This window comes from Ovis canadensis, chromosome 24 (assembly GCF_042477335.2).
Source record: "Ovis canadensis isolate MfBH-ARS-UI-01 breed Bighorn chromosome 24, ARS-UI_OviCan_v2, whole genome shotgun sequence".
Classification (NCBI taxonomy): Eukaryota; Metazoa; Chordata; class Mammalia; order Artiodactyla; family Bovidae; genus Ovis; species Ovis canadensis.
The window spans coordinates 25,927,218-25,947,309 of NC_091268.1; the positions used below are offsets into that span (position 1 = coordinate 25,927,218).

The 20,092-nt window shown below is 46.1% G+C and overlaps 1 protein-coding gene across 2 annotated transcripts in view; it reads left to right on the forward strand.

The window, feature by feature from the left end:
• Positions 1-20,092, forward strand: part of SNX29 (sorting nexin 29) — a 603,019-nt gene that overhangs the window by 23,271 nt on the left and 559,656 nt on the right. For both annotated transcript variants that reach the window (XM_069569984.1, XM_069569985.1), the window contains exons 2-3: positions 3,115-3,179; positions 6,053-6,105. In XM_069569984.1, coding sequence (XP_069426085.1) covers positions 3,115-3,179; positions 6,053-6,105 — 118 coding nt within the window. The remainder of the gene's footprint in view (positions 1-3,114; positions 3,180-6,052; positions 6,106-20,092) is intronic.

The window sequence follows — 20,092 nt, forward strand, 5'->3', positions numbered from 1 at the left end:
AGCCACATTTTGCGTCTCCATTCAGCTGTTGATGTACACAGGAGTTGCTTCCACGTCTTAGCTACTGTGAATAATGCTGCTGTGAACGTAAGCATATAAATAGCTCTTCAAGACTGTGCTCTCAATTCTTTCGAGCATATACCCAGAAGTTCTGGGTTGTGTATGATAATTCTAAAACACGAATTATTTTTATGATCAGAAAAAATAGCAAAAGCACTTCAAGGGGGAAAACCTTGTCACGTTTCCAGTTGGCATCGCCCAAGGGCAAGTAGAGTTGTTGGGTGCAGTACTTGGAAAAAGGAAGAAAGCAAGACTGCCTTCCCCATTTTGGTGTTAGAGGGAAAAGAGCAGAAACTTGCCCTCCTGCTGCCTGAGGAGCAGGGTGTGTTGATAGAGGTGTGTGTGAGGCCCTCAGGCAGGTGGGGTTTCTAGCCATCCTGAAAGACGCTTCAGGATGGCCTCTTGTCTGGTGGGAAGGGTGCGTGGGCTGACCTCTCTCAAGACCTTTTCCAGAAAAAATTACAGTGGCAGTGTTTGGGAAGTCAGTTTCATTACTGTGTGTCCATAGAGAGTCTGTGGACTGGTTTAAACTCCTGGCCTGGGATAAGGCAGGAGCCCACACGATAGTCCTGCCATAGCCCTTAAGGGGCATGGTCTCCAGTTAGGGGGATGGTTCCAATGACTAGTGTTCAAATTAGAACAAAAACCTGAACCCGGTGTCATGGTCCACCAGGCCTTTGTGACTGGCCCCTGCCTGCCTCTCTGATCTTGGCTTCCCCTTTTCTGCTTTCTGCTTAAGTCACTGGAGGCTTCCTTCAGGTCCTGGGAGACGGAAGCCAGGCTGTTTTTGCCTCTCTTCCCTGGCTGTTTGCTCCGCCTGGAACGCTGCTACTGCTAAGTCACTTCAGTCGTGTCTGACTTTGTGCGACCCCATAGACAGCAGCCCACCAGGCTCCCTCGTCCCTGGGATTCTCCAGGCAAGAACATTGGAGTGGGTTGCCATTTCCTGGAACACTAGTCTCTCATAACTTTCCGTGACTGCTCCTCCACATTATAAAGGGCTCAGCTGGGGTGTCGTGTGTGCAGGGAGACTTTCCACGACCGCCCTGGCAGACGTGGACCTCCAGCTTCCTCCTGGTCTCTTCACTTCATCTGGTTTTTCTTCCTAGTGTGACTCTCTAACACCTTCTCCTCTGTTAGTTTACTTAGGAACCATTTGTTTCTTCCTAATAGCATTTTCATTCCATGAGAAGATGGCTCTTTTATACCACTGAACTCCTGTGTCCCCAGCACTTAGAACACTGCCTGGCACCCAGTAGAAGTTCAGCAAATGTCGAGTGGGTCAGCATGTGCACTTGCTCATCCTCTGAGCTTCTGTATCCCCATGTGCGATTCAGGGATCCTAATACCTGGCTGGTAGGGTGGTCATGAAAATTACAGGACGCAGTGCATTCAGAGGACTCAGTTTGGTGCCTGGTGTACAGGAAGTGCTCAGCACATGGGCACGGTTGTTAGCAACTGGGTGGCCCTGGCATGACTTGGATGAAACCCTGACCATCTCGCTCTATCTTTAAAAACGATGTTAATCTGTCTATTTATTTGGCTATGCCGGGTCTTAGCTGCAACATGCAGGATCTTTTTGTTGTGGCATGTGAGATCCAGTTCCCTGGTTGAACCCGGGCCCCCTATACTGGGAGCCAGTGGACCACCAGGGAAGTCCCCACACTGACTTCCCTTGTGATCCTAAATTTGGGTCTCCTGTGAAGCAATTGTGTTCAGTGTCTGGGGTATCATAACACGTAGCCACATCTCTGGATTGGAGTCACTGGGCCCCCTGTGGAGCATCAGATGTGGTTCTGACAGTGTTCCACCTGGGCCTTTGAAGTGGCCTAGCATGCGTCTGTGCTCAGTTGCTCAGCTGTGTCTGATTCTGTGCAACCCCGTGGACTGTAGCCCACCAGGATCCTCTGTCCATGGGATTCTCCAGGCAAGAATACTGGAGTGGGTGGCCATTTCCTACTCCAGGGGATCTTCCTGACCCAGGGATCGAACCCGCCTCTCCTGCATCTCCTGGATTGTCAGGCAGATTCTTTACCACTGAGCCACCTGGGAAGACAGAATTGGCCTTGCCCCACACCCTCTTAAATGGGAGTTTGGTGTATGACATGTGTATTGTTTGGAAATGCTTTTGACTGTAAGTAACCACCCAGTGTACAGGGCTTGAACAAATGGAATGATTTGTTCTGTGACAGCTCTGAGATTTCTAGTTTGGTTCAGCAGCAAAATGACATCAGGGCTGGTGTCTTTGTGATTCTCTTGGGCTTCCCTGCAGATGCTGCTCTGGCTTCCCCCAATGTGTTTAGGATGCAGGCATGAGGGATGCAAGCAGGAATGAAGCCATTAGCATCTGTCCTTTTTCCCCCAGGCCCCTCCCAGCGCTCTTCTGCTTACATCTCATCAGCTGGAACTTCTTAAGGTCAGCCTTAAAAGAGAGGCTGAGTAATTAGGTTTTTCATGGGAAAATGACGTTAGAGATGATGGTGAGGTCAGCTCACCAGCAGTGCCTGCTGTGCTAGGAAACCTATGTTTTAAGTTAGACTATTGCTTCTCAACTGGGGGCAGTTTTGTTCCCCAGAGGATATCTGGCAGAATCCGGAGATTTTTGTTGCCACAACTAGGGGTGTGTGTGTGTGTGTGTGTGTGTGTGTGTGTGTGTGTGCGCGCGTGCGTGTGCGTGCGCGTGCATGCACACTAATGGTATCTCGTGGGTAGAGGCCAGGGATGCTGCCAGACATCTTAACAGTTCACAGGGCGGTTGCAGAGAGTTATCTGATCCACATGTCAGTGACACCAAGGTTGAGAAACCCTTAAGTTAGATCATTCCAGAAACATCATCCAGATTTGGGAAACACTAGTTTAGTTGCTTTCCTGTGATGTAGTGACAGGAAAGGGGTCAGACCTCATTGTATTGGTGCAGATTATTGATACCTGGTCTTGTTATTGATTTTATTAAAGAGAAAGTTGATGCTGGCTGAGAACAGCCAAGTGGTGCATGTCAGAGTCTTAGTAGAAGGCGAATGTCAAACAGACCTAATCAAGCCCCTTGCCTTCTAGGAACACAGAACAATGACATGAAAAGACAGTTTCTGCTGGAGCGACTGCTGGATGCAGTGAAACAGGTAAGAAGGAAGCACACGTTGGACTTTGAGCTCAAGTCATAGTGTTAGATGATGAACGTAGAAGTCATTTCTGCCCTTCTGTCTACACAGACCTACTTCTGCCTTGAATCTGGGAGGCTCTGTGAGGCTAACCATTTCCCCCAGCAAGTAACAGTGATCAGAGATGGGGACAGAGGGGCTCCTGTGTGATGATATCCTAAAGCCCCCGGAGGACCCACCCCCATCCTTCAGTGATGTCCCTTTGAGAAGGGCATTAATGTGGGTTTCAAAGTCTTATTTCCAAGCAGTTATTTTTGTTTGTTTTTGCTGCGTTGCATGGCTTGTAGTAAAATGCAGGAACTAAAATCCCCAGATTGAACCCAGGCCCTTGGCAGTGAGAGCAGGGTCCTGACCGCTGGACCGCTGGGGAATTTCCAAAGCAGACCTGGGTTCAATCCCTGGATTGGGAAAATCCCCTGGAGAAGGGAAGGGCTACCCGCTCCAGTATTCCGGCCTGGAGAATGCCGTGGACTGCAGTCCATGGGGTTGCAAAAAGTCGGACACGACTGAGTGACTTTCACTTTCTAAGGGTGCTGCAGTGCTGGTTGGGAGTCAGGGCCCCTGTGAGCACAAGGACAGAAATCAGGCCGTGCTCAGGGTTGAATGGCATCTCCAGATGGGCTCTGCTTGGTTTGGCTGACGCTGAATTGGTGCCTGGCTTTTGGCTGGGTGTGGAAGCGGGTGTTGACACAAGGTTGGCATCAGGCTGTCTGCTTATAACTACCCGACAGGCCGCGTTCCTTGCACGTTCATCTTGTGTCTGGTGCTCTGCTGAGTGCTTTCCATCGAATCCTTCCAGCCACCCTGTGAGATAGTTCTTGCAATTATTGCCATTTTACAGATGAAGGAATGAAGAACTGAAGCTCAGGTCCAATAACTTGCTGCCCGTGTCATAGTTAATAAGCAGCAGAGCTGGGATCCAGCCCTAGGAATTCACGTTTCAGAAGGGGTGACTGGCGGTTACCAGCGTGTCATCACAATATAGGGAGATAAGTATGTCCTTTAATGGGAGTACCTCTTAAGGGTTGATGTGAGCTCAGAGAATTTAGCATCTGTCCAAGCCTCGAGGCATCCAGTCGTGGCAGAAAGGACGCAGACTCAGGGGTAGCTGTGTTGGAAGGCCAGCTTTGTCTCCTGACAGCTGTGTGTGCTGGGGCAACTTACCCAGCCTCTCTGAGCATCCTTCTTCTCTTTAATTGGGTCCCCATCTCTATAGGGCTGTGGAGGGAATTGCTTAAAGGGGTAGAGGGCCGTGGCCAGTGCTTGGTCCCCGATAAATGCAGAGCTGACATTATTAGTTTTTTTTCTTTCTTTGTTCCAGAAATGGAACGCAAAATAAGATGAAGAGTTAACTCCAACCACTTCAAATGTAGCAGTTAAACAGAAATAACTTGGATCTTCCACCCAGAGCTATGATTACCATTTGGGAGAGTGAAAGTGTTGTATATATGCCTTTAAAAAACCAACTTTAGTTATTACAGTGCTTGGCAAATAGTAATTTCTCAATACGTAAAATTTAATAGTTTGCTACTGCTGCTGCTGCTAAGTCTCTTCAGTTGTGTCCGACTCTGTGTGACTCTGTAGATGGCAGCCCATCAGGCTCTGTCGTCCCTGGGATTCTCCAGGCAAGAACACTGGAGTGGGCTGCCATTTCCTTCTCCAATGCATGAAAGAGAAAAGTGAAAGTGAAGTCGCTCAGTCGTGTCCGACTCTTAGCGACCCCATGGACTGCAGCCTTCCAGGCTCCTCCATCCATGGATTTTCCAGGCAAGAGTACTGGAGTGGGGTGCCATTGCCTTCTCCGATTTAATAGTTTAGTTTTCTTTAATATCTTGAGTGTTGAGATTGAAACCCTATTCAATTTAGGATTAATTGGACTGGGTAACCTGCTAGTTTTTACTTCATGTTTACTATGTGTATCTTTTCATATGCATGTGGAATACACTATGATTTCTTAGCTTCATTAAGAAATTAAAATTTCTTCAAGTTGGAAAGAAAAAAAATAAAAACCAACTTTATTAAGGTGTGATTTGCATACAATAAAAATGCCAATTTTAAATGTGCAGTTCTGTGAGTTTTGAGCGAAGTATCATTTAGATTTCTATATACATACACACACACCCCCCTGCACACATATGTGATAATAAATTTAGGAATCTGGTAAACCTGCTACCCACAGTGGAGGCTCTGTACCTTTGAAAGAGAGTAGTGGAGAGTGGTAATGGCTGCTCAATATTGTGAATTGAGTTGCATGACTGAAAATGGTTGAAATGGTAAATCTTATGTTATCTACATTTCAGCACCGTTAAAGAAAAAAAAAAAAGAAAGTTTGCTTTTGTTTCCACCCTCCCTGGGTGAATTGTCATTTGGCACAACCAGAGGGCTTGTTTGAAGCTTGATTTCTGCTGTCATAACTTCACAGCAGCCATAACAACTCTGGGCCCTGTCAGAAGGGACCGTCATCATCACAGATTTGTGGCAGTTTTAATTATTGCCTGTTAAGAGCTCTGCGTTATTGACAGGCAGCTGCTGACAGATAGAAGCAGCTTCCTAGAGACTCTGCAGGCGGCTTCTGTTTTCCTCTTAGCGCTGTCTTTGCGTAGGGCTCCCTTCTGTACAAGCGAGAGGTAGAAGGGCTTCCTCCTTCAAATGGCGGCTGGAAGGCTGGGGTGCTCGCCATCCCACTTCTTGGGCTGACCCCCAGGGCTCAGGGATGCCCTGATTCGGCCACCAGGGTTTCTGGCCCTGGGTCACCCCAGACCCCAAAGGCTCCTGGGGGTGGTTTTGTGTGTCCATCCCAATGGCTGATCTCAGCGACTCTTTTTTCCCTGCAGTGCCAGATCCGCTTCGGAGGGAGAAAGGAGATCGCCTCAGATTCCGACAGCAGGTAAATAATGTAGCCTCTGAAGCCCATTACCCTCAAGGCCAAAAAGGTAGCCAGAGATTCACCAGCTTTTATATTCTGCCACTGCAGCCAAGTGGGGCGGTGATTACGTTACCAAGTTTGAGTTTGGACAGCAAGCCAATAATTGAGAGACGAGTTGTTGGGGCAGAGAATAATGGCTTGATTCAGAAAACCAGCTAACCAAAAGATGCTGGGCTTGTGTCTCCAAAGAACTGTCTTGCCTGAGTTAGCATTCAGGCCCCTTTTATAATAAAAGGGGAGGGGATAAAGTCAGACACTGCTGGTTCCCATTGGCCTCCAAAGGGATGTGTTAATTTCTCCTTCCTGTAGTCATTCCCTGGTGGTCCTGGTCAGGAGGTTTTCTATGAGCTAAACCAAAGTATTTTAGCTTAATGCTCATTAGCTGGGAAGCAGGGTTCCCAGAAATGGGCCATTATGTGTAATTTAAACTTCTAGGTAACATCCTTTTAGTGATTAACTTGTAATAGAATGCAAAAATTCTTCTCTGTCACAATTACATTTGGTGGGGGTGGGGGGCAGTGTAGATCTAGTCAGTGACTACTTGTCTAAAGTACTCCCAGCTCCCTGTCATCCTCTTTCTAGGAATCTTCTCTGAGGGAATTACTTGAAATGCCTTTCCACGTGAAGTTATTTTCACAGTAATTTATAATGATGAAAACTCAGACATCTGAAGGCTCAACAAGTGGGAAGTGGTGAATAATGAAGCATAGTGCATCAGTAGTTTGAAATGTTCTATAGCCCATTACACTGATGTCCATACAGAATTTGTTATAAGCAGAAAAATGCAAATCTAGGAATTTAAAAGAAATATATTTAGTAAAAATTAAAAGAGCAGCATTCAGAGTTAATATGGATGCAGAGTATTAAACGACTCTGGCAAAAAAAACATACCAAAATGTAAACAGAGATCATGTTGAGGTTAAGACTATTGGGATTCTGTATCCTTTCTGTTACTTTGTCACATTTTATACTGTGATCATGTGTCCCTTTTATAATTAGAAAGAGTCCTAAAAATGGCCATTGACCTTCATGACCCAGGAAAGGCTGACATGACTGAATAAGCTTGTATAAGAGATACACGCATTTGCTGGAAATGCGCAGTGACGTTCAAGGCTGCTTTGTGCTCTGCAGCTAGGGAAGAGCAGGAGGAACATTCCTGAAAAGGAAGAGATGGGAGGGAACTCACTGCTCAGCACTCGTCTCAGTCTGGAGACGTGTGTGTTCCCTCTGACCCTGACCTACCCAGCCCAGCCAGTTCCTACTCTGTCCCTCCAACCCTTGCTCTTCTGTTGGCACTTTACCAGCCATGAGCAGAGCATGCAGCGCTACCTTTACGTGGATTTATGGGGACTGTTTGAAACCAGTGCAGATTTAAAATTCTACCCCTCACCCCTACAGTCTCTGCCTCTTCTTTGCCCAGTTTTTCTCCACAGCACCGACTAATGACTGTATATTGTGCTTTGTAAATTTCTTAGTTCATTTCTTCCAGTTTCCCCATACCATAATGTCCACTCTGCAGGCAGAGAGGTTTGGTTGTCTTGTTCAAGGTGCATCCTCAGCCTGGAAGCATCTAGAAGTTGTTTAGGGAGATCCGTTGTCTGGTTGATTGTGTGCCTGGCTTCCTACCACATATGGCCAAGGGTGTAAAGATCTGTGAGCTTGGAGGGCAAAGGGGCAGCTTCTCCATTTCTTTCTGAGTATTTTGCACAGACGTTCTGTGCCTGTCACTCCTGAGGTTCTCTACATGTTTGTGGCATTAGATCATTAAATTGATTGATTGCTTCAGTTCTTCCTGAGGACCTACTATGGGGCTGCGTCTCCATCAGTGCAGGGGTCCTCCTTTTGGGACCAGGGTTACCTGCATGAGAACGGGAGTCTTTGATCTCCTGAACTAGGAGGAAGATGTGTGTGTGTGTGTTTATGGGTGCGTGGTATATGTAGTCAGGAGTTCTTTATCATTTTTTTAAATAATTATGCTTTTTATTTCCTTAGAGAAGCCATCTCTGAATGTTAGATGAACATGTTCTTATATAGTAGAGCTTACCATTATAACTTTCATTCTGTAAACTGTTGTTTATAGTGGAATTTACGAAGTTAATTCCTCCTGTGGTATTAATAACCATGGTTTCCGGCTTCCAGCAAGACCCTGCTCCATCATGATAATGATGGTTACCGTCTCTGACTGTTCCTGCCGCTCCTTGTTTGTGTCGACTCTTAGTCTCAGGGCAGCCCCAGGAGGAGCATAATTCTTTCTTCACAGATGAGAAAACAGAAGCCCGGAGAGGGAAGCTAATACAGCCTCGGTGTACCGTCTCAGCAGTGTTAGGGTTGAAGGTTGGACCCTCGTTTCTTGGGCTCCAAAATCTGTTTTTTCCGTGTTATATCACATTTAGCAATTGCATCAGTTGTGAGCTCGGTTAAATTTTTTTTTCCCCCCCAAAAGGTTCCTTCTCAATATCTGAGTCTTAGTCCCCTCTTGCCATGTGTCTGGCTAAAGGTGGCACCACCTTTGTGTAGGGAAGGCCACATCATTGTCCTTATTTGGTGAGAAAGTCTAACCTCGAGGGAAAGTCAGTAACTGTTTTAAAGCCACTGTCTTGAGGTCTGAAAAGAAAGGTGATTCGCCTCTCTCCGCATCCTTTCAGACAGCCTGGCACCAGGATGGATCTCAAATCCATTGGCTTCTCTCCAGACCCCCAGCTGTCGCCCATCACCGTCACCCCGCGGCTCACAGGGTGACCGCCGTGGACCTTCCCCCGTCTCCTTTCTTTCCCTGCCTCCTCTGCATCCAGCGGGCTCTGCAGAAGCAGATTCCTGTCTATCACCCCTCCACGGAAAACCTTCCACCGCCTTCTCTTTGCTCTTGGGCAGGCGACCCACATGCTGCATGACCTGAAGGGCCCCCTAGCTCTCCCCTGGCTCTGTGCCCTGCCACTCTGGCCTGGCCTTTTCTGGTTTTTGTTTTTTGTTCTTAAAGCCTTTCAGTCATTTTTCAGGGAAGCCGTCCAGGTCCCTGATATGAATCCTCCACACCCTTCTCCAGCCCTGGCCGCCTGGGCTGTTTCCTTGCTCTGTACCAGGGACTGGCAGACTCTTGCTGTTAAGGCTCGGATTTGTCCTCAGGCTGTACTGTGCTGACCTGGCTCTGTACCGTTCGAGGCTATAAACCTCTGTGGGATGACTGCATTACATCTGTCTGCTCAACTAGATGACCAGCTGGAGAGAAGCCTGGTTTGTTCACGCTGCTTCCACGGTACCTGACACACATAAGTGCTTGTGTGTGTGTGTGTGTGTGTGTGTGTGTGTGCTGAGTTTCTTCAGTCGTGTCTGACTCTGCAACCCTATGGATTGTAGTCTGCCAGCCTTCTCTGTCCATGGAATTCTCCAGGCAAGAATCTTGGAGTTGCCATGCCCTCCTCCAGGGGATCTTCCTGACCCAGGGTTCGAACGTGCGTCTCCTGCATTGGCAGGTGGGTTCTTTCTCCCTGAGCCACCAGGGAAGCCCAACAGTGAGTTACTGAGTGCCTGCTTGGTGTAACATTCTGTGCTTGGCACTGGGGCTTCCTGAGTATTTCTCACATGTTTCTGCCCTGAGATGACTCCGTGTCCACCAGGGAATATAGTCCAGTGAGGCAGCGATGACAGAATGTGGCACTGAGGTGACATCTTAGGGGCTGTTGGATGCCCTGCACAGCCGGGCTTTGAATGCTGTCCCTCCCCTTTCCAGCTTTGTCTCTCACCTCTCTAAGTTCAGGAGTTAGATCCACTGTCATACTGTGATTTATAATAAGAAATATGCATTATTGCCCGTTGCTTCTGGTACTACGCTCTTAAAACCCCTGAAATTTCCAAAGCAATGAGAGCCAGTAAGGTATCTTTTGTAATGTTAATATAGTGACTTTGGAAAGCACTCAAGGTTGGGGGCTGGCTGCCAGGAGGACCAACCACATGATTAAGGGGTTGGAACTTTCAGTTCTATCTCACGACCACCGGGGAGGGGAGAGGGGCTGGAGATGGAGTTCAGTTGCCAGTGGCCAATGACTTAACCAATTAAATCTGTATAATGAAGTCTCCATAAAAATCCTGGGGTTTAGAGAGCCTCTGGGTCAGTGAGCGCTTACAGGTGCAAGGAGAGCCGGCCCCTGGGGGAGTGGGTCTCTGGGGGCGGGGCCGCTGGGGGGAGTGGCCCACTGGAAGCCCTGTGCTCTCTTCCGGTGTCTTTCTTCTATCTGGCTGTTCCTGAGTTACATCCTTTAGAATAAACCGGCAATCTAGTAAATAAAAGGTTTCTCTCAGTGCTGGGAGCTGCTCTAGCAAATTAATTGAACCCAAGGAGGAGGTCATGGGAACCCCTGAGATACATAACTGGTCAGTCAGAAGCGCAGGTGACAGTCTGGACTTGTGATTGGCTTCTGAAGTGGTGGTTGGGGCAGAAGGTGCTACTCTGTCTAGGGCCCACAGTGCTGGCTTTGCACTTGCAACAGTGATTTTTCCCTTTAAAAGAGCTTTATACATGTGGAAAAAGTGAGTCGGACTCCAGACAAGTAAATAATAGAAACATCTTCAGGCCTTCCCTGGCAGCCCAGTGGCTAACACTTCCCCTTCCACTGCAGAGGGTGAGGGCTTAATTCCTGGTCGGCGAGCTAAGATCCCACATGTCTCACGGCCAAAAAAACAAAACATGAAATAGAAGCGGTGTTGCAACAAATTCACTAAAGACTTTAAAAATGGTCCAGATCCCCCCCAAAAAAAACCAGGGAAAGAAAAAGAAAAACCCTCACAAATGACAGAAGTGGCCGAGGTCTCCGTGAATGACTGAAGTTGCGGAAAGAGAGAGCTGGCCAGAGCTCCACTATGTTCAGTACTCTTTGGCTAAAATCCCGATTGCAGAGCACGTCTGTGTCTGTGTCTGTGTGAGAGATGTGTTTGGTTTTGCAAGATGACACGGCAAGGTGCAGCAGCCCTCGCATGAAGTATAAAACAACGCCGACAGGAGGCAGATGACAGTCGGGCCTCGTTTTTTCCCCTCGGGTTTTGTCCTCGGTAAACCTCTCGGGAGGAAGAGGTGGTGGTCATAAGGCTCCATCCTGCACTCATTTCTCCTCTGTTGGCCTTGTTCTCCTGCTCTGTTTTCTCCTAAGGACAAGGACACATTCTTGTGCTTCATTAAGCTGATTGCTCATTCCATCAGTCACACTGGCCTGTGGGGAGGCAGTAACATATCTTTTGAATAGTTTGCCTTCTAGAAAGAATGGCCTGAGAACTAGCTGATGCTGAAGGTCTTTGAAGATACATACGCCGGTGCTCCACAGGTGCATCTTCTTCCCATGTGGGATTATGGAACATGCTAACGTTTCCCGTGGAATTAGAAAGAGCAGCCCAAACCAGGGGGCAGCAGCGTGAGCGTGGGATATAGAGCTCAGAGCTTGAATCCTGGTGTTGCCAGTTTGCGGTTGTGTTGGACAAGTTTCTGACTTCCTTGTGCCTCAGTGTTCTCATCTGTAAATGGGGAGAGTAGTGATAATATTCACTCCATAGAGCTGTGAGTTAGTTCATGTGCAGCCCTTAGGTTAGTGCCTGGCAGCTAGTAAGCTTCTAGCAACTGTTAGCTGTTCGGCTTCCCTGGTGGCTCAGATGGTAAGGAATCTGCCTGCAATGCAGGAGACCCAGGGTTGATCCCTGGGTCAGGAAGATTCCCTGGAGGAGGGAATGGCTACCTATTCCAGTATTCTTGCCTGGGAAATTCCATGGACAGAGGAACCTGGTGGGCTACAGTCCACGGGGTCCGAAAGACTTGGACATGACTGAGCAACTAACACTTTTACTTTCAGTTTTCACTGCCATTATAATTTTCTGTGAAGTGTCTTGACACTTGGTAAATATTCTCTGCACATGGGTCTCTCCTGTTGTAGGTGGCAATGAGTTGGCTTTGGGTGTTTGTAGATTTTGTGACTTGTTCTTGTGACTTTGTCAGAAGGAATCAGAGGGAAGCATTCTCCTTCTAAAACATGCCAGGGAAGAGTTCTTGTTTTGGTGATTTTTCTTTGTTGTTATTCAGTCACTCAGTCATGTCCAACTCTTTTGCCACGTCGTGGACTGTAGCCCACCAGGCTCCTCTGTCCGTGGGATTTCCCAGGCAAGAATACTGGAGTGGGTTGCCATTTCCTTCTCCAGGGGATCTTCCAACCCAGGAATTGAATCTGCATCTTGTGCACTGGCAGGTGGATTCTTCACTGAGCCACCTGAGATTTTTCTTTACCTGTTAAGGAATTCGAAACTGTGTTGAACTTTTTAGGAAGCGAAAGAACGAAACCAGCTGCCCTTTGCTGTTCCCCAATGTTATTTCCGAGACACCATTGAAAACTGTCCTGTGTGTTCCTCTGGACACTTATGAAACTGAATGGCTTTTTCACATTCCTTTTCCTCTTTTAAATGTCTCTGGATGTTCGTCTTGTGTTTTTTTTTTTTTTTTTTAAATGTTCAGTTCGTCACAGATTTACCAGCCTCTTAGTGGTTTGAGGTGTTGACCGGGTATTCTAATTCTCATCCTGGCAAAACCCCCTGGGGTTCGTTAATTGGATTTCTTATCTCCGCTGCCTGAGCCCTTGCTTTCCACCTTGAGGCTCTAGCAGTGGATAGTTCCATATTGCATTTGCTTTCATTTTACTCTGTGGATCAAATTAATTGATTTCTTTTTGGGGAAAGATTATTTTTAGCAAATGGGGGGGCCCTAGGGCATTTAGCAAATCTGAGCACATTTCCATCTGAATTTTAATAAATATTTGTGTCTTTATATTGGTAATTGTCGAGAGCAGTGCTTGGCCCATAGGGAATCACGCGTCAGCACGGTCATCACCGTCATCGCCACCATCCTGGTGTGGAGAGAGGCCTTGAGCATGAAGGGTGAGCTTTGGAGTCAGGCATACTTACCTTCATGCTCACGCGGTCCACAGATCACCAGTCGTACCTGTGGGTTAAGTCAGGTGGTACTAGTGGTAAAGAACCTGCCTGACGGTGCAGGAGACGTAGGAGACCCAGGTTCGATCCCTGGGTCAGGAAGATTCCCTGGAAGAGGGCAGAGCAACCCAGTCCAGTACTCTTGCCTGGAGAATCCCATGGATAGAGGAGCCTGGCAGGCTACAGTCCATAGGGTTGCAAAGAGACACAATTGAAGCCTCTTAGCATGCACACACATGGCATCTCTAGACCTTTCTTGCAGCATCTGTAAAATTAGATGATGAGGGTTTTCCTGGTGGCTCAGTGGTGAAGAATCTGCCTGCCAATGCAGGAGACTCAGCTTCAGTCCCTAGTCCACGAAGATCCCACATGCCGTGGAACAGCTAAGCCAGTGCTCCATCCTGTTGAGCCTGTGCCCTAGAGACCACACTCCACAATAAGAGAAGCCACCTCAGTGAGAGTTCACAGACCACAGCTAGAGAGTGGCTCCTGTTCATGGCAACTCGAGAAAAGCCCTCGCAGCAATAAGGACCCAGCATAGCCAAAAATAAATAAAGAGATAAGTAAAATAGAATAGATAAACAGATCATTAAAAAAATTAGATGGTGATCGTGGACCCAACTTCCTGGAATTGAAGTGAGGATTAGATATAATAGTGTTTGCTCGACACACCCAGTGAGAACTTAGTAAGTGCAATACATTTTCTTCCTGTGACTAGACATACCAGTATTTTGGCTAATTTGGAAACTGAAGGCTAGAATGATTCTCGTTAATTCCTTCATTCAGCAGATACTTATTTATAGTCACTGAGTCGGCATTGGTGCTGCAAGCTGGATGAGATGGTTGACGTTCTGAAGGAACTCAGAGCTGAGCCTGGGCAGTGGGCGTGTAAATTGCACACAGTCATGGTGGCCTGTAGTAATAATTACGTAGTGTAGACTTGAGAGGTGAGTACAGGGTCTTCAGTTGTCAGATGGGCAGGATGGGGCTTCCAGGCAGCAGGAATAGCAAATGCACAGGCGTGAGAGAAGGTCTTGGGGTTGGGATGGTGTGTTGCTTGTGCCGGAAGTTTGGCTGGAAAGTCAATAGATTCTTGACTTGCTGTCATAGGGAAGCATTTGAACTTTATCCAATAGAGTGTTATTTTTTTAAGCTATGGCTATTTGTATAAGATTTTCACAATTTTTGCCACTCCCCTGTACTGTTTGTGCCAGAGATTGGCTCGAGGTGGAATTTTAAGGCCTCCCTTTTTCTACTCAGATCTTGTCAGTGAAATCAAAGATTGATGGCTGCTGAAATATTTTTCTTGACATAGTAAAATGATTAACCTGAAAACGTCATTTTGTGGTCCCCCTAAAATCGTCATGTAACCCGAGCAGAATGTGGCAAGAAGGAAAATGATGTCAGGTTTGCATTTCAGGAGGGTGGCTTCTGATCAGCAGGCCAGGAAGGTGGGCCAGGGAGATGGGGTCAGGGTTACAGTGAGAGAGGGGCTGCTCTGCACAGCGGACGAGGAAGCTGGATAGAGCTGGTGGGCCAGGGAGATGGGGTCAGGGTTACAGTGAGAGAGGGGCTGCTCTGCACAGCGGACGAGGGAGCTGGATAGAGCTGGCAGTGCTGGGAGAAGGGACAGAAAGCTTAGGGGGGCTGCTCTGCACAGCGGACGAGGAAGCTGGATAGACCTGGCGGTGCTGGGAGAAGGGACAGAAAGCTTAGGGGGGCTGCTCTGCACAGTGGACGAGGAAGCTGAATAGAGCTGGTGGTGCTGGGAGAAGGGACAGAAAGCTTAGGGTGAGCCTGGATGAGACTGACTGGCCGGGGGATGAGAACTAAACGCTCTGGCTCTAAGGTATGGCCAGAAATCAGAACAAATGTATATTGTTTTAGATTTTGTTTATTTTTTAAAAAAACTATTTTTTTTGGCTCTAATAATAGGCTGCAAATTTTATTCTGAGCCGCCTTTGCTTTCCCAAAGATTTATCTATACTGCGGGATGGTTTGCATCTTACCTGTTTCTTTGTTTCTTATTGGAGATAGTTGCTTTACAATGCTGTGTGAGTTTCAGGTGTCAGGCAAACTGATTCAGTTTTGTGAATATATGTTGTTTGTTGTTTTGTCTCCAAATTGTGTCCGACTCTTGGCAACTGCGTGGACTGTAACCTGCCGCCAGGCTCCTCTGTCCAGAGGATTTCCCAGGCAAGGATACTGAAGTGGGTTGCCATTTCCTTCTCCAGGGGATCTTCCCGACCCCAGGATTGAACCTGCATCTCCTGTACTGGCAGGCGATTCTTTACCACCGAGTCACCAGGGAAGTCTATCTATCTATCTACTCTTTTTTAGGTCCTTTTGCCATTTAGGTCATTACAGAAATATTGAGTAGAGTTCCCTGTGCTATACAATAGGTCCTTATTATTATTTCATGTAGAGTAATATAGACACCAGTTCCAATCTATCCTCCCCCACAACCCCCCACCTGCCCCCGCCCAATAATTGTAAGTTTGTTTCCTCCATCTGTGACTGTATTCTTTGTTGAAAGGAAACTTTTGGTGGGGAGTTTTCTTTCTTCCAGGTTATGGACTCTGACCAAACTGGGAGATCCATTGGCTGCTGGACCTGATGTCACGTCTCTGCTTCCTGATTTCCCGTTTACTCGGTCCTTCTGCACTGAGCGTCTCTTGGCTTTCTCCACCCTCTTTTTCCCTTTCGATTTGTCAGCTCCCTAGACTGATGCCTTCTCAGCTTTCACCTCCCATCCCTGACTTTGAAGCTCCTCATCTGCCAGAAGAATCCCAAGTGCAAGCCTGTGTTTGCATCTGGACCAAAGCTTGAGGGTCTGTCTGCCCCAGAGAAGACAGTTGCTGTGTTTTTATGTGTGTGTATTTAAATTAATAAATTAATGTTTATTTATTTGTTTGGCTACACTGAGTCCCACCAGGGAGGTTCCTATAGTTGTTTTGTGTTTCTTTTTTTTTTTCCGGCCAAGCTGTGCAGCTTGTGACATCCTAGTTCCCCAACCAAGGACTGTACCCACGCTGCCTGTATTGGAAGTGCAGAGTCTTAACCACTGGACCACCTGGGAAATCCAGTTACTGTATTTATTTTAGTAACTTTAAAAAATGGTCAGAAATGATTTAACTCATTTAAAAATAGGTTATTTTTTCGATTTCCGGTTCCTCTGGTAGAATATCCGTCTGATTTCTTTTGACATGCCCATCTGCCATCCTCAGGCCTAATAGTATCTTGAAAACTGTTGGCTTGTGAGTTTTCACTGTTACCAAGCTTGCATTTTTTTCCAGTTCTTTGTTACCTGCTTTTTTTTTTTTTTTTCCTCCCCCTCTTTTTTTCTATCCCATCTCTTCTTCCTCCCTCTGGGTAACTTATGTTAATGATTAAGAATCATTTGTTGTGTGTATTTCTCCACAGTCTTAGAAATAAAATACGAATATGTATACACACACACGTACACAGGTTTTATTGCCATTGTCTTCCACAAATTCAATTATATATAATGTTCTGCATCTGTATTTTCTCTCTTGGCACTATCCTGTCAAATCCTTTCCAAGTTAAGAGTTCTGAAAATTCTTCTTAAAAAGCTGCACTAAATTGTATTATGTGAAATGTACCAACAGTTGCCTACGAAGTAATACTGACTTTATGTCCAGTTTTTACTACTTTGGACAGTGAGACAGTAGGCATCCTTGAGCATCTTTTCTCATGTATTGAGGGTTTTATTTGTTTGACAGAGATTTCCGGGAGCTGAGTTGCTGGGCCAAAGAGAATGTGTTTATTTTTAACAGTTGTGGCCAGGTATCTTTCTAAAAAACTTCTACTGGTAGTGCGTGAAACTACCCTTTTCTTCCTTTCTAATAATAGTTTTGAGTGTTTTTGAAGTTTTGTCAGTCTGAACGGTGAAAAGAGGTGGCTCACTTGTCATTGTAACTTGCTTCTGTTGATTGCCAGTGAATTTCAGTTTTTTATTTTTTTAACATTTGTTGGCTATTTGACTTTGCTCTTTTGTGCAGAGGAGCTTCATATTCTTTGCCCTGTTTTCCGTTGGATTAGTTGTCCCCTTATCAGTTTGTGAGAGCTCTTTGTCTATTACAGTAATTAATTAACCTTTCACCTGTTTTTTGCATTGCAAATATTTTTCAGATCTGTCCATTATCTTTGTAAGTACAGATAATAGTATCTATTATAATACTACATTGAAATAAAAAAAAGTATTTTTGGCTGTTCTGGGCCTTCATTACTGCATGTGGGCTTTCTGTAGTTGCGGTGAGCGGGCTTCTCATTGCAGTGGGTTTTCTTGTTGCGGAGCGCAGGCTCTGTGTGCTCGGGCTTTAGTAGTTGTGGCGCCCAGGCTTAGTTGCCCCAAGGCACGTGGAATCTTCCTGCCCCAGGGATCGAACCTGTGTCCCTTGCATTGGCAGGCAGATTCTCAACCACTGGACCACCAGGGAAGTCCTTGAATTTTTTACACAATTAAATGTCTCTTTATTGGTCCATATATTAACCTGCCAGTTTCTGGGTTTTCAGTGTTTTATGATCTTCCTCGACGTTAGAGAGTGTGTGTGGTCTTTTACATTTTCCTGTAAGATTTTTATTGTTTACAGTTAAGCCTTTGATCCTTCTGGGATTTATCTTTGTATAGTTCCTGGGATAAAATTAAAACCAGTTTCAGTTTCTTCTAGACAGATGCTACCGTTCTCAGAGATCTTTTTGGCTCTTTACTCCTGGTCTGCTGTTTACTTGCGTCCCATTTACCTAGCACAGAGAGAGGACGCTCTGGGCCAAAGCAGGGAGGACTGATTGAGAGCACCGCGCTGATTTGGTTCACTGGCCCATGGACCCCTGGCTCAGCAAGGAGCGGGCGAGAACTTCGCATGTTGGCGCTGCCATGCTGTGGGTGAGGAGCCCAGCCTCACCTCCCAGCCCTCATTACCCTTCTCTAGATGTGCTGGCCTGAGTTTCCAAGGATGCTTCCATCCTCTCACATAGTGTAGGTGATGTGAATAACTGAGGCCCACTCCTCTTCCTCTTCCTCCTCCTTCAGACAGGAATCCTACCATTTCTATTACTCTGTAACTTCATTTTAAAAAGAAACAAACACCTGGGCATGTATTGTGGACCTTGTTCCAGGTCACCGGGTAACATAATGGTGCAGCCTGCCGTCAGTGGCTTCTTAGTAAAGAACAGCGAGTGTCAGCTTTCACTGGGTAGTTCCATCGACTGTGAGCACACCTGGATTTCCGAGGCCTTAAAATGTGGGGAGAAAGGTGCTGCTTAGGTTGTTTAGATTTGGCATCTCATTCTTTTAAAATTTCTACCTAGTATTTGGTAGTGTGGCGGTCCTGTAACTTATTAGTGTTTTCCTGTTAAGGGGCGTTCAGGCTGTGTCTAGTTTTGTTTCTGCTTTTACTGTTATAACAGTGCCACAATAGAGATGTTTGTGTATATGTCTATCTTTGCCTTCTCGTGCTTTTATATTTGTTTATTTTGGCTTTTAATTGTGAGATGATTATGGAGGCACAGGCAATTGTAAGAAATAGATCCCATTTATCTTTTACTCAGTTTTCTCCGGTGGTCTTACCTTGTAAGATTCTTGGGTGGTAGGTATTTCAAATTTTGCTAGTTTCACTTGTGTGTGTGTGTATTTAGCTCTGTGCAGTTTTATCACTCTGTAGGTTCACGTGTCCCCACCATAGTCGAGATACAGAATAACTTAATCACCACAGGGTACCTCCTGTTTTTTTTTCTGTTCTTTTTTTTTAACCATACCCACCTTCCTCCTGTCCCCTCCCTCCCTATCCCGAACTCCTGGCCACTACCACTCTCTCCTCCAGTTCTATAATTTTGTCATTCTAAGAATGTTATGTAAATAGAATCATGCAGTGTGTAACCTTTTGGGACTGGCTTTTTTTTTTTTTTTTTTTTTGCCAATCAGGGTAATTTCTTGAGATTCATCTGGACTGTTGCATGTATAAATAGTGTGTGCTTCTTTTTATTGCCAAGTAGTATTCTGTGGCCTGGATGCCCCACAGTCTGTTTATTCCCTGAAGGATGTCTGGGTTGTCAGTTTTTCGCTAGTGCAAATGATGCTTCTGGAGACATTTATGTACAGGCTATTGCTGTGAACCTAAGCTTCCATTTCTCTGAGATAAGTGCTCCAGAACACAGTTTCTGGGTTGTGTGACATTCGCATGTTCGGTTTTATAAGAAACTGCCAACCCTTTTCCATGTTGACTATGCCATTTACATTCCCTCCAGCAACGTGTGAGTGATCCAGTTCCTCTGCCTTCTTGTTGTCTTTTAATATTCTTGTGGTTTCCTGTTTTAGCCATCCTGTAGGTGTGTAGGCGCATCTCACTGTAGTGTTAACGTGCATTTCTGTAACGGCAAATGACGTTGAACATATTTTCATGTTCTTGGACATGTGTATCCTCTTTGGTGAAGTGTCTGTTCATGGTTTTTGCTCATTTCTAATTAGTAGTGCTTTTATTTTTATAGGATAAATTCCTAGAAGTAGGATTGCTGATTCAAAGGGTCTGTGCTTAGTTGCTGTCCAACTCTTGGTGACCACATAGACTATAGCCTGCCAGGTTCCTCTGTCCATGGGATTTCCCAGGCAAGGATACTGGAGTGGGTTGCTATTTCCTTCTCCAAAGGATCTTCCCGACCCAGGAATTGAAGCTGCATCTTCTGTGTCTCCTGCATTGCAGGCCGGTTCGTTACCCACTGAGCCATCTGGGACAAAAGGTGTAGGCTTTTAAAAAAAATTATATTGCCTGGTCTCTTTGTAGAGAGATGTAGCAATTCACATTCATATTCCTATCAACAGGACCCACTTGTTTGTACTTTTGCTAGATCTGTGACTGGTTTTAAATCGATAGCCCCCAGTTGGTATCTTAGTATAGATCTGTGACTGGTTTTAAATCTATAGTCCCCAGTTGGTATCTTAGTTTTGCAGCATTGAGATTGAATATTTTTTCTG